Source organism: Sinocyclocheilus grahami, unplaced genomic scaffold (genome assembly GCF_001515645.1).
Source record: "Sinocyclocheilus grahami isolate Dianchi unplaced genomic scaffold, SAMN03320097.WGS_v1.1 scaffold465.1, whole genome shotgun sequence".
Lineage (NCBI taxonomy): Eukaryota > Metazoa > Chordata > Actinopteri > Cypriniformes > Cyprinidae > Sinocyclocheilus > Sinocyclocheilus grahami.
The window spans coordinates 110,921-127,851 of NW_015505644.1; the positions used below are offsets into that span (position 1 = coordinate 110,921).

The window sequence follows — 16,931 nt, forward strand, 5'->3', positions numbered from 1 at the left end:
AGAAAAAGTCGCAATGACCATTTATTTTTATTCAGTGGTGGAAACAAGCTTCCATACTGAACAGCATGCCAAAATTGGAGTGAATTTATTGTGCCGAATATTTGTGTTGTGTGACCTTACCACCTAGCTCTCTCACATAACTTTAGAAACTGTAGTTCTACTTTTCCTGTAACAAACAGAATTTGGATTAGAACTGTTCCTCGGCCCGAATAATAATGCCAATAAATTTGACAAAGCACCCTGATACTGAAGCTGATATTGGATAATATATCATCATCTCTATAAAAATACTGTTACACAGATGCATAGAATTGTAAGAGAGTTTCTATTTTTATCATACAAAATGTCCCTCATCGACTTTGATCTGGACTGAGCAGCTTGCTGGTTCAGAGAGTCTTGAGTGCGTTCTTCAGTTTTTAACACACACGTCTTGGTCTCAGGACAGTATGCAGTTCTTGTCCTTGTCTTTTCTACTGAGACTCTGTGTCCTTCTTCTCCTGAAGCTTCCTCTTCGGCTCTTGTCCTCGTCCTCTGTCTGTCCTTCTGCTGCTCTCTCTTCGCCCGTCAGCTGCGGTGGCAGAGTGATGCGCTGGCCCAGAAAGAAGCCTTCCTCCTCGGACTCTGAGGAAGAGGAGCAGGTGGAGCAGGAGTCTTCGTGCCGGTAGCGGGTGGAGTGCAGGGTAAGGCCGCCGTCTAGGACGCTGTTGGACCGCCTGCGGTCTCCTACCCTGCACTCCAGGGTTTCCAGACGAGGTCTGTCGCTTCGTGGAGCTCGGGAGCGTCTGAGCCACTTCTCCGTGGGATGGTGGCCACCGCTTCCCCGACGGAAACTGCTGTGGTACGACCCATCTGAAGGAAACATGATCAAATGAGATCCCGACTGATACAAGTCATAACATTTTACTGTAACATACTGTGAATAGTTCACCCAAAAACTAAAGTTTGTCATCGTTTACTCACCCTCGCTACAAATCTCACAACTGTCTTTCATGATTCATGAAGAACTCATTATTTCCAGTCAGATCTTTTCTGTAAATCTGCTGATCCAGTTCACAAAACCAGCCTGAGACATCGTGAAACAGTCTGATCCAGTTCTTTAGCTCACTGGTTTAAATGATTATCTGTGAATATTGACCTTAATTTTAATCATTTGTCTTCACACAAAGATATTGCATGAGATTATTGTATGACTTCAGAAGACTTTTTGTAGTGTTTTTTAATCTTTTTTTTTTTAAAGCATCACAGCCAGAGTCCTACAGTTTGTGCTGCACGATAAATTCTATTTTAATCATGATCAGGATTTCTGCTTTTCACAATTGATTAGGCATAATCATCGGCAATATTTGCCCGCTGGTTATTTATTTAATTAAAACATTTCATTCATTTAGCTTTAATTCAATTCAATTAAGCTTTATTAGTATGATTGTGCAACACAATGTTGCCAAAGCATTTAGCTTTATCTTAGATTGGTAACAAGCCTCCACAAGCTTTCATGGTCACGGTTGCCAGGTGTCAAGGGTTCAAATCACCCTATCAGAGCTCGTCCCCTAAATGGATACATTTTCTGCAGTGTTTTACTTAATCTTCCCATCCTGGCAACCATGCACACATGCTCTCTCTACATTATGGAAAAAGTGCTGATGAGCGTAGATCTTCCACTCAAAAGTGTCATATAGCCAGTCTGTTTTGTTTCACATTGTTAGCCTGTGACTAAATCTGCATTCTCTTGATTTGTGCTTATGTGAAAAAAACAAAAACAAATTGTGATTAACACAACTAATTGTGATGAACAGTTTAACCATTATTGTGCAGCCCTAGTGCTGGTTCACTCGTTATATATCAAAAATTCACCTTTTATGTTCTACAGAAGAAAGTCAGTCATGCATGTTTGTAGGGTGAGTGAATGCTGACAGAACTAGTATTGTTTGGGTGAACTATGCCCTGAAGCAATCATGACATGATAAACTTCTTGAATTTTTAGTTTTATCTCCCTGGTTTCAGTCTGGCCTCATCACTACTGAATCCATCTGTCCAAACCAGAATTTGGATGAAAAAAAACAGTAAACAATGAAATGTGTGACTATAAGTGCACCAACAGCTTTGTTGTAATGATGTTAAACACAAGTGTCTTTCCTAAAATAATTCATGACTTGATAATCAAGGTTTAATAAGACTGTACAGACCTTTAATATTATGTTCTATTGAAATAATTATTAGCCTTTTGTGAATTCACAGACCCCTGTTCGGGAAATCCAGTCTTTAAGCATTTCGAACACAACCTTGTCAGGTGCTTTGGAGCTCAGAAAGTATTTTGATTTTTTAAGGCATTTGAGTCACTTTCCATAAACAGGGTAGAAAAATATTAGACCACTTTGTTGGGTATGACAAATGAAATGGGGGTGAATTTTTGTGCTTTTCTAACAAAAGCGAAAGATGATGCTAAACCTTCAGAAACTACTAAGGTGCTCAGACTGGGACCAAATGTTGGTTTGAAGTTATTTGTATTTATTTCCCTTATTTCTTAAATACATTTTCTTAACAATAAAATTTTGATTCAAAGGTTCAACTGAACAAATCTTATTTTCTTTAGCTGTGCTTTTGGATGTTGCTTTCAAAAAGCCAGCATGTATGCACACACACACACACACACACACACACACACACAGGCACACGCACACGCACAGGCACAGGCACACACACGCACACGCACACGCACAGGCACAGGCACACACACACACACACACACGCACACGCACACGCACACGCACAGGCACACACACGCACACGCACACGCACAGGCACAGGCACACACACACACACAGACAGACAGACAGACAGACAGACAGACAGACAGACACACACACACACACTACAGGTCAATAGAATAATTTAAGTTTAGAATAACTAAGATTTTTTTATTTTGAAAGAAGTATTTTATGCTCACCAAGGCTTCATCTATTTGAACAAAAATATTAGTATTATATTAATATTATAACAGAAATATTATTAGAAATTCAAATAACTTCTATTTTAGTATGTTTTAAAATGTAATTTATTCCTGTGATCAAAGCTGAATTTTCAGCATCATTACTTCAGTCTTCAGTGTCACATGATCTTCAGAAACCAATCTATGACACCATTTTATGATTTCACCATTGTTCAAAACATTTTTTTTCTGCCTGTTATTTTTTGTTGATACTTCAGAAACATTAAATAAGCTGGTAAAATATTAGTTTAGGAACAATTATCACTATTAACTAGTTGATTATTAGCATGCAATAGTACTAGCATATTGGCTGTATATTAATACTTATAAAGCACATGTTAATGCTTTTTTCTGCAAGGCCATATTCACAGACAGACAGACAGACACACAGACACACACACACACACACACTACAGGTCAATAGAATAATTTAAGTTTAGAATAACTAAGATTTTTTTTGTTTTGAAAGAAGTATTTTATGCTCACCAAGGCTTCATCTATTTGAACAAAAATATTAGTATTATATTAATATTAATATTATAACAGAAATATTATTAGAAATAACTTCAACTTCTGTATGTTTATCCGGTGATTCACCTGCTGTGTGCTGATGCCTGATTGGTCCTTGCAAACGAATGCTGTCCTGTCATTGGCTGCTGGATGGAGCTGTGAGTGTTGTGTGTGTATTTGTTCATACGGTGGAGGTTGGCCATTCGGAATAGGATGGAAAGAGGTGAGATCACCTGCAGAACGAACAAGCGGATAATTAGAGATTCTTCTGAATACAAACAGTGTCAATTACATGCATGGAGGACATTTTTACAATTGCTGATCACATACACATCGTCCTAGTTATGTTTTGGTAATATGTTAAAAAAAGTTTTGGTTTTGTTTCGTTTTTGAGAGAAGTCGTCTCTTACGATCACCAAGGCTGCATTTATCTGATACAAAATAGTTATATTGTGAAATAATAGTACAGTTTAATATAATCGTTTTCTGTTTTATTAAATCTTGTACGTAACTTTGATGCAAAGCTGAATTTTCAGCATCATTCAGTGTCACATGATCCTTCAGAAATCATTCTAATATGCTGATTTGCTGCTCAAGAAACATTTCTGATTATTATCAATGTTTTGCTACTTCATATTTTGTGGAGATACTGTGATACTTTTTTTCAGGATTCTTTGAAAGTGTTTTTATTTGAAATAGAAATCTTTTGTAACATTATAAATGTCTTTACTGACACTTTTGATCAGTGTAATCCATCCTTGCTGAATAAAAGTAACAAAAGTAATAATAATAATGAAGAAAATCAAAGCTATTTTAGGACCTAAACACTGATCATCTTGTCTGCAAACTTTTTTTGAAATTATGTATACATACAATTATACTTTTCAATTAAAATAACATTTATTTTATTTAACTGTTATGATAATTTTGGGAGGAAAACTGCTTAATTGGGTTTAATCACCATTGAGATTAATGAGATTTCAGAGATTTTATTTTTTCCAAGTTAACAAAGAGAGAAAAAAAATACTACTGTTATGTATGTTTACAAATGCACTTTAATTTGAAGAATATCTCTTTTCTTCATTTTTAAAAAAAATTAAAAATAAGAATTCTGTGAGAAAATGTGCTTAATCATTAAGATTAAAACAAACCTAAAGAAATAAAACATTAAGACATATCACAACAATGAGAATATTTGGGAAAATATTATTACTTGTCATGAAAACAATGTCACATTTCTTAATATTACTAAAAATAGTCTTTTCCTTTATGCTAAATATTTTTTTATTTTTGACTTTGGAAATGATATTTCTAGCTAGCTTTTGTGAGATGCACCTGAATTATGTGTGTTTGTTTGTTTTTTTGAGAAAATCATGCATATGTGTGAAGTTTCATAGAAAAACGCATGATAACATGTACCTTTGCTGTCCAGTGTAAAATGACCCCCGTTGGCTGTTGTGCTCGCTGCTCTGACGTTGGCTCCCTCCTGTGGCCGTGGTGTGGAAGTGCTCTGCTGGTTTTGAACAGTCTTGTGTGACACTGGTTTGCTCTGCAGGGCAGAATCGCAGGAGTCAGAGTTGTCTGGGTCTTCCCCGAGCGAGCAGGAGCGGGAGCAGAAGATGAGTCCGCCGCGAGGCAGGAAGGGTCTGCCCAGCAGAGGGAGCCGACAGCAGGCGCAGCAGAAACACGCCTCGGACGCGTGCCAGTGCTGGCCCTCGAACGTCATCTGACCCTGGTCTATACCTGCAGACAGAGAGCGAGGAAGTCAAACGCTCAAACCCTTCAATCAGGAAGCACAGCATTTCTCTGTAATTACTGAGCTTTTTACTGCCGTCATCGAATGGAATGCAAGTTAAGCTTCTGCATCTGTAGCAATGCTGTCATTTACACAGAAAGAACTTCAACACGTGCTTCAGTTTGTAAAAACAATCAAGGGTGTTTTTCAAGAATCAAGAAATCAAGTGTGTTCATGGTATGGCAAGTGGGCAGCGCAACAAATAAAGGTTTTATATATGCAACTAGTGCATCCTTTTAAAAGTAACTTAAGCCTATTAAGTAGTATTGTAGAAAATAATAATAATAATAATAATAATAATAACAAAAAGGCAGTTTATTTACATTACCATTCAAACGTTTGAGGCCATCTTTTAATTTATTTTGAAAGAAGTCTTATACTCATCAAGGCTGGATTTGTTTGATCAAAAATACAGTAAAATATTATTACAATAATAAAAAAAGATTTCTATTTTAATATATTTTAAAATGCAATTTATTCCTGCGATCAAAGCTGAATTTTCAGCAGCATTACTCTAGTCTTCAGTGTCACATGATCCTTCAGAAATCAGTATAATATGCCGATTTGATGCTCAAGAAACATTTCTGAGACAGTTATGCTGCATCATATTTTTGTGGAGACTGATATTTGTTTTCAGGATTATTTGAATAAAAAAATCTGCAATAGAAGTTTACTGCAACTTCTGACAAATGTAATGCATCCTTGCTGAATAAAAATAATTTGAAAAAAAAAAACCTTGCTGATCCCAAACTTTTAAATGATAGCAGCTTCTGATGTTCTGGTGGCATTTCATAATACAGATTATTATAATTTTGAGGCTTTAATATGAGACTTAAATTTCATGATAAGTTTCATTATAAGACAAATAATAAGTTTCCCCCTAAATCCTCAATATTGTAATGCAAATATCTACAGTGCCCTCCACTAATATTGGCACCCTTGATAAATATGAGCAAAGGCGGCTGTGAAAATAAATCTGCATTGTTTATATAGGTTAGAATTTTGTGCATTTTTTGAAAGATCAATAGGATAAACGATGCAGATTTATTTTCACAGCCGCCTTTGCTCATATTTACGAAGGGTGCCAATATTAGTGGAGGGCACTGTATATTATGCATGTTATTTAAATTATATTTATACATAATGGTAGTATTTGTTGCATTGCCTTTAATTTAAACGGATGTAAAATATATATATATATTATTATTTATAGTGATGTGATATTATGATAAAAAGTGGGAGATAAAATATCCAAAAATATGCTAAATTCAATGTAATTTTTTTCGCTTTGATGAAATGCTTTTGTTCAGCCTCAAAAATTCTGCTATATATTTTAGTTGTATTTACTCCGTGTTCTTTTGATCTTTTTCCCACTCTCTCACTGTGTGTCATGTCCATGCAATCTAGTGCTGGTATACAGTGTTGTCAGTCTGCTCTCACCGATATGTTCTCCACAGGTGTCGCAGTATTCGGCGTACAGAGACTCGTAGCAGTGGCAGCAGTACGGCCGGCTCTCTCTCATGATGTAGCGCTGGCCACCCAGCGCCGCCTCACACTCGAAACAGCAGAAGTGCTTCATGTGCCAGTGCCGGCCCTCCGCCTCCGTACACTCGTCCGCAAAGATGATCTGATCACCACAGGAGGAGCAAGAAACTGCATAAGTCACATACACAGCAACAGTACGTGTGTTTGAACCCACTCAATAAATCATGCAGGGCCAGACTGAACTCTATTAGTTCATTTAAAGTGCTGCTATTATTTTGAAAAGTACCTTTCATGCAGTGTGTAGGTGAATGAAAACATCCTGCAAAGTTTTAAATCTGAAAGTGCACTGTGTATAAAGAGTCGACTCTGAATCATTGAAACGAGTCGTTTTTAAAACGAATCCCAAGCCGGTTCATGTTGACGTGAACATGAAACATTAGCATATTGCCCGCCCACTTGTTGGTCTTTTCGCGTTGGTCTGAATAAAAATGCTAATTCATTCTTTGCCACTAGGTGCGGCTTTTGGAGGGGTAAAAATAGCGGTTTCCCCGGTAACACCGTACACAAAGCAGCACTGCGCTCACAAACACTGCTTTATCAGGCGTTACAGGTGAGATGAAATGAAACTGAGACCAATCGGACCAATCACCGCAGATTAGCATCACGCAAAGGAAGGGTTTGGAAAAATGAATCGTTGAGCGAATTGTTTGGGAGTCGTTGAGCAAATAAAGTAAAAATAAATGCTTTTTTGACCTTGCATGCAAAAATTTGGTCTAATAGTGAAATAACTTTTTGTAATTATAAATAGTGTTTAAATTAATTACTGCTATTAAATACTCATTGATGCGAGGCTGGGATCAAATTCGATTGTATAGTATTATTATAACAGCATTATAGTTACTTAAAACTAAAACCATATAAAAACGTTTTTTTCCTTGAAATAAAATATATCTAATTTTTACGTAGTTTGTTGAAAATCAAATAAAAACAAATTATAATAAAAATGACAAAAATGCAGAAATAAATGACTAAAACATTTAATAAATGTCACTATAGTACTAGTAGTATAATAATAAATAATATTTGCACTATAAAATATTATTATTATTATTATTAATAATAATAAATACTCCACTTTTACATTACAATATAAAAGTATTTTTTATATGTAACTTAATAATAAGTATTATTAATTGTACTGTAAAATAATTATAATTACTATTATATTTAAATACTCAATTTTTTTACAGTACAACAGTATTATTACTATAGTAATATATCTCTTTATTTGATTTAATTTATATAATTTAGTACAATTAATATAATACAATTTATTATTATTATTATGATTACTATTATTACTAAACATAAACTGCAGGATGAGTCATAAATATTTTTTGTAATTCTTTAATACCACGCTAAATAATGGTTTATCTTGATTTTATCACCAATACATTTACATTTAAGCCACGTAAGCTTGTGTTACATTGATTTTACCACAACTAAAATGGTAAATCTGCTTCACATCACGTCTAGCACTCTTTAACAGCACTGTCTTGTTATTTAGCAGAGCGAAGCCTCTATAATAAACAGCTATAATAAAGCCGAAATTAAAACATTTCTAAGTATAAATATGAAAGAATGATTATGTACTAATTTTGTTACTTCTGTGTTTGATGACATAAAAAGACTGAGTATTCACACAACACAACACGACACAAACGGCCTCTCCTCCTGGCAGCTACTCATCAGCTGGAGTGCATTATGGGTGTAGAAATGTGGCAAAACCCTTGAAATATTGCAGGGGGTGTATGGAAAGTATGCGCTTTTATCTAGTACATATGATATCTGCCTTGGCTCTGCTCAGGCTGGAGTTTGAATTGATCACAGCATATCAAACAGTTTCCTGAAGCCACATGCCAGATGAGAGCCTCTTCAGCTCAAGTAGCTCAATGCACACTCCATACTTCAGCTGAAGTGATACTCAGAGAAGTATGCACTCTTTTTCCCGGGCAGTGAAGCAGTGAGTTGTGATTTCAAGGTGACGTTACAGATGAGAAGAAGCATCAGGGCTGATGTGATCAGCAGACTGTCACACTGTGGTGTCTCTGTTTCTCTACCTGTTGACAGATGGCTCCGGTCATGGTGACTGGAAAAAGTCGAACGATGCCGCGGCCCAGATTCTCTCTCTTCCTCTGCTGGCTGAATAACCTCAATTCTTTCTTCTCTTCTTCATCCAGAGAGTTACAGTACTGAGGCTGTGCACACACACATTTACAAGACATTATCAATGTCATTAATAAAATCCGGTGAATATGGATGGTGAAATTCATGAAAACATCAAAAAACATTGCACCCTAAGAAATTTTATTTTGCATAATTTTTTTTTTACTACCATAATATACAACATAAATGCATTTGGGTACGTTTTTTTCTCTCTTCTGCTTATCATGAAAAATATAAAAATGAATATTACAAAAAATTATTACAATTTAAAAGAGCTGCTTTGTATTTTAATATATTTTAAACTGTAATTTACTTCTGTGATCGAAGCTGAATTTTCAGCTTCATTACTCCAATCTTCAGTGTAACATGATCCTTTAGAAATCATTCTAATATGCTGATTTTATACTCAAAAAAATTTCTTGTTATTATCAATGTTGAAAACAGTTGTGCTGCTTCACCCCCCCCCCCCCCCCCTGACATTCATGTTCACCTGACAACATGTAGCGTACTGCACTGTTGTTTTTAATAATTAAAAAAATAAATAACATTGCATACTGCTTACTACTATAAAAATAAGTACTCAGTGTGCATAAGCTAGTATTCATCTCTGATTTCAGATCAGAATCTAAGACCAGGCTGTAGGGTTCATAGATTCAGGATTCACAGCTGGGGGTTTGGGATCCAGAGACGAGTGTGAGCATGTAAGCAGTTTTACCTCGCTGTCATGGGCCGGCAGCTGGTGTAGAAGCTGTTTAATACGGTATCGCTCTCCTGGACTGTTGACGTATGGAACCTTGTCCTCTGGAATACAGCTGAAGTACTGATACACCTGTACATACACGAACACAGATAATTAACTGTCACCCCCCTTTTCTGGATATATACGTGAAAATGCATATGAAATTCATGAACGCTTTGAAATACAGACCTAAGGTTGGTCTCTTTTTAAAGAAGACAATCTGCAGATTATTGAAAGTGAAAAACATAAAAAAAAATAAAAGTGTAAAAAAAGTTATAGAAGTTTGTTTCCTGTAAAGAAAATGTGCTGTACTGTTTTTTTTTTAAATATTTTATTTCAAATATAGCCTATACGTTACAAAATATTTTGGAGTATTTTGAAATCAAAGCTATACATCAATTTAAGGTATGTTCCAAATTTGAAGTTGACATCACAAAAATGGAGGTTCCAGTGAGATTTATACCAAAAATAGCCCCCAGGTATGCATTTCTGTCAAAATAGACCTTTCCAATGATGTTTTGTCAAGATTAGAAAAAGTTAATTTTGTAATATGACACTTGACACCGCCCACTAGCGGGAGGAGCCTGCTAAAAGGATTTAAAGTACAGTTTCCGTGGTAATGCAATGTCTGATTTTAAAACTGCTTTCACAGGATGAATTTTGAGTGTTTAAAGCCGGGCTCAAACTGTGCGTGTTTAATAGTCCTTTACGATTGTTGCTTGCCAGTCTACGAACATGATGATCATGTCAAATGGTGGGATCTCAGTTGTCATTAATGTCAGACTGTACAGCAGTCAAGACATGTTAAAAACGGGTGCGCGCAAGAAAACTTGACTGGAGTTTCACATTATCAGCCCATACACACTCAGTGACTGCGAGCTGCATTACATGCGATGCTGAAATTTTGGCTATCATGAAAAGTAAATTAATGGCGACAATAGCGGCGTATTTAAGAAGAATAGTGTAAGCTGCACTACACACCCAAATGAAAACAGTGCACAACCGGTGTTTATATAGCAAAGGCAACATATCATATGAATTCCGTGAGCGGAGGATGGGAGCGCTGGAATTTATGGCGATTTTAGAAATCTCTAATTCTGATAATGGCTTGTCTTGAAAAACGGAGACAGTCACACTGCAGAGCAGTGCGCCAAATCTTCTGACACTGCCAGAATTTTGTTGAAGCAACGGCCATTAATCGGCTGTCGGTGAACATGTCAAAAGACTACAGATTTTAGCCTAGGATTATAGGAATCTTTTAGGATTTTCAAAATTTGTCTCAGACGACCAAATTGTAGCCAAAATCGCGCAATGTGAGCTGGACTTAAGGTTTCGATTGATATCTACTTTAGGATGATTACTATGTGATAGGGGAAAAAATGCAAACTTATAATACAATTTTACATTGGCTTAGAAAACTACACACAAACTGTGACTGGTCGCTTTTCATACGAGTACAGTCTCTTCCTGTGCAAGTGGGTGGTTACTGGGCAGAATGAAATAAAATGTGGAAAAGACATAATGCTAAATATCAAAACTACACAAGGCAACCAACATCATGTTGTTTTGTCCTTAGTGAAGCTTGATGTGTGAGCCACCATTATGTCTCATTGTATGGAAAAGAGCATCCGCTTTGTTTGACTGAGTGCAAGAGAGGCTGTGATTGGCTGATTCAGAGCAAACTCTCCAATCAATGAACACTTTACTAAAATGTCATCGTATGTATAGATTCTTCTGAATGTTGCCTGCTCACCTGTTCAGGCTTGATCCCAGGTGGCACCCAGGCGTATTCTTCCGAGGCGCAGCCCGAGTCGTCGTCAGATATGGAGTGCCTCTGGAAGTCAGACACCAGCTTCAACATCATTCTCTCCAGCTGTCCGGGCACAGAGCGCACCACATGCTCCTCCCGCACACACTTACAGTGCACACAGATCTTCCTGTGGAAACAGGTCAGCAGTGCGGCGCTGAGTGAACACAGCCAAAACAACGGACTCAAACTCAAACTAGACCTGTACAAAACTGTTCATGATTTTGGATCTGTTAAAAAAAAATAGGGAATTAAAACAATTTTGTGAAACAGACAATCAGGCAAACAAAATTCTATATTCATGGTTAAATTAAAGCAGTTCAAAAAAGACTTTATGAACATGAGAACGAGGGAGACGGCACTGCCCATGGTACATTTGTGCAATTTCAGCATTTCCTCAAAAAGACAGTTCACCCAAAATAAAAATTCTGTCTACTCGACGCCATGTAGCAAAACAATATTCTTGAAACATTTTTCATGAAACATAACAGGACATATCCACTCATTTCCACGATCAAAGTGGAAACCATTCACAATCACAACTAGTGTGCTATATTCAAAAACCCAAAGTATATTATACTAGTATATTTTTTACACGTACACTAGTGTATGCGTATAATGCGTGCAACACAAATTTCATTATCAGAACAGTACGCACAAACTGTACATGCACCACCATGTTTTTTGTAAACTCCAAAGTATACTTCAGTTGTTACATGTATGCGATGGCCCACGTACAGTGTACGTGATGCTAATTCTTTTTATTTTAATTTTATTATTTTTCTAATCTATCCGTTTTTTTTATTTATTACTGTTAGAAAACACTCTCTGTCTGTATTGGTTCCAGATGTTTTCACCCTCCTTTTCTTCCCTCTCCCTCTCTGCTCGCCCTCCCTGTACAGAGCAATGTTGTCTTCTTCTGATTCCCCCCTCCTCCATCTGATCTCTCTCTCTTGTATTATGTTTTAATATCTCTTACTCATATTCGAGGTACGCATGCGCACATGTATGCATTAGCTTTTCTGGGTTCAAATGTTCAAACGAGGACACGATATATAGGACTCCAAGGTAATGGGGTTCGTGTTGAACTATGGATATAGTTCAGCATCCTTCGCCAAGTTTATTCCTAATATGTCCATATTTTCCTGTACATGTGACCATTTTATATAACACATATTCTTGGCCAAAATCCTATATGTATGTCATCTATATCCTCATTGGTTAAAGGGTTGAAACTCCCCTCGACATATGCCTATATAATATCCTTGTATCTATGAATAAAGTTGAAGTATTGAGAATACAATTTGATGTGTGTTTTCTTGCTTCCCGGCCGTATACACTTTAAGGGACTGAGAATTTTCGAGGTGGCAAAGAGATTACAGAGGGACCGTTTGTTAATTACTAACAATTACATAATAAAAAAAAAACCTTGCTATGTTTACTGTGTTAAGCTAACTGAGACTTGTTATAGCACTTGCATTTCATTGCTCTATTGCTATTTTGATTGCTTCCATTGTCCTCATTTGTAAGTCGTTTTGGATAAAAGCATCTGCTAAATGACTAAATGTAAATGTAATTCTGTCACCACTAGTATGCACGTACTGTACGCGCACCATTCAATTTTTGTAATTCGATTTGGGTCGCACGTGGGCATTGAATTTGTTTTGCACTAATCAGTTGTTCCACAAGGTGGCAGCACTGCCTCGGGCCATTGTTTCACAGTAGAAAATAAAACTAAAGAGACACAACAACAACAAAATAGCAGAGACTGCACCAACAACAGACTGCAGGCTGCATTGACAAGCGCATGTGTGAGAGAGTCATGAGATTGCCGCAACTTTAATTTAAAAGAGTACAAAGGCATTTTTAACATAACTTCTGGATAAAAATAGTGCAGACACTGGACAAACATGAAGCTTTCTAGTGTGCATGTGTCGGCCACCTGTGTTTGCGAAGAGGCAGAGCAGAGGCTAAGCAGCGGCACAGTGAGAGACGGCGTCAGCGCTGTCAGATTACCTCATGTCTCGCTCACCGGTGAGAAAACATCACTTCACAAAGCGCATAATATCACAATCAAATGCCTTCCATTCTCGCTCTGTCTGCAGTAGCGTAATGGTACGCGCTGATCACGTATCATTTCTGCACTAACTGGGTGCACGGAGGTATGCAAATACATACATTGTCAGGCAAGTGATTGAACAAACATTTTATGATCTACACCTTCCAACCAGCATAACAAAAAATGTTTTGAACCAAATCCCCTACTCACCGACTATTTTCTTTAAATCATGATTTTATTTTATTTATTAGTCTCATGTCTCGCTCACCGGTGAGAAAACATCACTTCACAAAGCGCATAATATCACAATCAAATGCCTTCCATTCTCGCTCTGTCTGCAGTAGCGTAATGGTACGCGCTGATCACGTATCATTTCTGCACTAACTGGGTGCACGGAGGTATGCAAATACATACATTGTCAGGCAAGTGATTGAACAAACATTTTATGATCTACACCTTCCAACCAGCATAACAAAAAAATGTTTTGAACCAAATCCCCTACTCACCGACTATTTTCTTTAAATCATGATTTTATTTTATTTAATAGTCTTTTTTTTTTGTGCAATATTTATTTGTGAAAATAGCGGTATTTTCTTTGCACTAAGTGTAAATAGTGGCAAATACTATTTGTACCTCAGTGTATTATAGTACATTGTAAAAACGTATGCAATAGCATATTCAGTGTATCTGATTATATTAAAATAGGGCCCTATGATTTCCACGATGCAGAAAAAGCAGACGGAATCGCAGAATCCAGTCATAAAAACGGAATTTACTGTATAACGCGGAATGTCATGGAATTTGTCTGAATGAATTCATCTAAAGTAGGTCTTCAAATCAAATCGCGAGACTAGTATCTGTAAATATTAAGCTGCAAAAAGACTATTTAAATATCAATCTTGTATGTTGCTCTCTGTACACACGTACTGAAGAGCGCGGTGATTTCAGCGTCTGCTGTCTCTCGAAATGAGGGCATAAATACATGAACAACATCTCCAGAACTGCTCTGAGAGTCACTTCCTGAGCATTTGAGTGAAACTAGCGTCATATCCAGGGCCGTCCTTAGGGGGGGTACAACTAGTGCGGTCGCACCGGGCACCGTGCTTGAGGGGGCCCCGTGACGAATGGACCGAGGGGGACCATTGTCTAATGTTTTGTTTTCGACTCTGAAAACAAACATTAGACAACCAAACAAAATGAGTTTCTGACAAAATGTTTTATTTAATGATATAAATCTATTTAAAGATTGTGTCTATTTAAAAATATGTATTCATTTAAATGAAATCATGTAAAATCATTTGAAATAAACGAATAAAGACTTGTTTCGTCCAAAGTTTTTGAACGCATCTCTTGAATAAATGATTCAGACATCAAATACATTTTAACAGACACTGGTCGCCACTTAATGGCATAAAGTAACAAAATATTTGAAGCATAATATTAGGCTAGTTCCAAAGGTAATTTACTCATTACTCATTTTGATTGCAGCTGCCGCAACATCAGAGTCTATATCTGGACTATAATATGTTATCCCAATACTTTCGTTATTATTTCGCTAAAGTTTGCAAAACAGAAATGTAGCCTACATAAAGCTTACATGATGAGCGCTGCTCTCTCTGGATCAGCGGCTACGCGAAAGCAGGTTTAAATATTCCGATGTGATTTCAGAAGTTTAATTGCCATAGCGGAATCGTCATTTAAGAATAAGATTGCATGCGTTTGAATCGCGATCGCAATCTTTTAATGATTTCTTGTGGATACAAATGAGGCTATTTAGCCTATGTATTTTTGTAGCCTATGTCATATTTGTACCAGACTTCAAACGTAACCCGGGCACAGGCCCCTTTACTCGCCACAACACGGTTTCTGTTACCACACTGCTTCCGTCTTCATTTCGTCTGGCTTGAACAGTCAGCGGTTGGTGGAGCTAGTGTAAATAGCTTTCAGTGATAATAGACACTCTGTAATTAATTAGTTACGCATTTATTCAATTCTGATTGTGGTCAAACCCCATCACTGACATTCTTGAGCGCTAGCTGACGTGACTGATGTTCATGATACCTATTATTACTCCTCAAAACACACCGTAATTTCAGGCCAGTGATTCATGACTTACACCACACTCCCATAAAAGGTGTTACATCAACTCTTGTTGACATTCCTCTGTCACCTTGAGGTCAAATTTGAACTTTTTTTTTTTTTTTGGCTTTCTGCATACTGGTCTTACTGTGAACAATTCATCATTTTGCACAGAAAGAAAAAGAAAATGTTTGCCTTCATCAACACCAAATCAAAATGTTATGACTTGCTTCACCTTTCTATGACTTATTTTAAGCTGATGCTATGAAGCCCTCTTATTTTTCAGGCTCTCCCCTCTGTCATAAAGAGACTTTTCACAATCCAATCAATTCCTCAATGATAAAGTCAAGCCCTGTCCTCATTTTTTTTTCTCACTGACTATCCTCTTTCACTCAAAAGTATGTCATATTATGGGGGGGGGGAAAAGAAAGAAAGAAAAAAATCTGGGTTGCAAATAGCTTTCATGTTGGTTTCCTAAACATCCATAAATTAAGTAAGGCTAAGAATTAACTATACATCTAACATCTAACTATACACACACACACACACCCACAATCGATATGCATTAAATCAAGTTGAGTAATATTTAACAGAAAAAAGGAAAGTAGCATGTGCGTACAGACCAGCCTGTATCACAGCATTGGTTTGACACCTCACCCTGATTTAATTCATCTGCTGTTGGCACAGCAATTTAATTAATGACATCTATTAATGACAACATGATCTAACGTTTCTGATGAAGACAAGCACTGCAGGTTCATCCATGGCAACAACAGAAACAATGACTAGAGTCATGGCAGCATATTCAGATCTTATACTTCACTACACAGTCAAACCCATGCCAACAAAATCCACCAACATACACAAACACAATTAAAATCAGAGCCAAACTAATCGTTGCATTATTTCATATAGAAGAACCAAGACCAAAACAAAAAATGAAAGTTCAGTACAATTCCACTGTAGTTTTAGAACCCGTTGACTTTCACTGTATGGACAAACATGAAAAACATTCATCTAAATATCTGCTTTTGAAGACTAATAAAGTCGTACAGATTTGAAACAACATGAGCAGTAAATGATGACAGAATGTACAAAGCCTGACATAAAAAAAAAGGTTTGGGTATTTTTTTCTTTAGTTGAGTGTCATTTGATGCATCTTTTATTTATATATATATATATATATATATATATATATATATATATATATATATATATATATATATATATATATATATAGACACA

The 16,931-nt window shown here is 36.6% G+C and overlaps 1 protein-coding gene across 1 annotated transcript in view; it reads right to left on the reverse strand.

The window, feature by feature from the left end:
* Positions 1 to 16,931, reverse strand: part of prickle3 (prickle homolog 3) — a 58,840-nt gene continuing 41,909 nt past the window's right edge. Inside the window, exons 3-9 of the mRNA XM_016235237.1 lie at positions 11,495 to 11,678; positions 9,718 to 9,831; positions 8,875 to 9,034; positions 6,732 to 6,989; positions 4,916 to 5,239; positions 3,552 to 3,729; positions 1 to 935 (exon numbers count right to left, since the gene is read on the reverse strand). Coding sequence (XP_016090723.1) covers positions 437 to 935; positions 3,552 to 3,729; positions 4,916 to 5,239; positions 6,732 to 6,989; positions 8,875 to 9,034; positions 9,718 to 9,831; positions 11,495 to 11,678 — 1,717 coding nt within the window. The 3' untranslated portion in view covers positions 1 to 436. The remainder of the gene's footprint in view (positions 936 to 3,551; positions 3,730 to 4,915; positions 5,240 to 6,731; positions 6,990 to 8,874; positions 9,035 to 9,717; positions 9,832 to 11,494; positions 11,679 to 16,931) is intronic.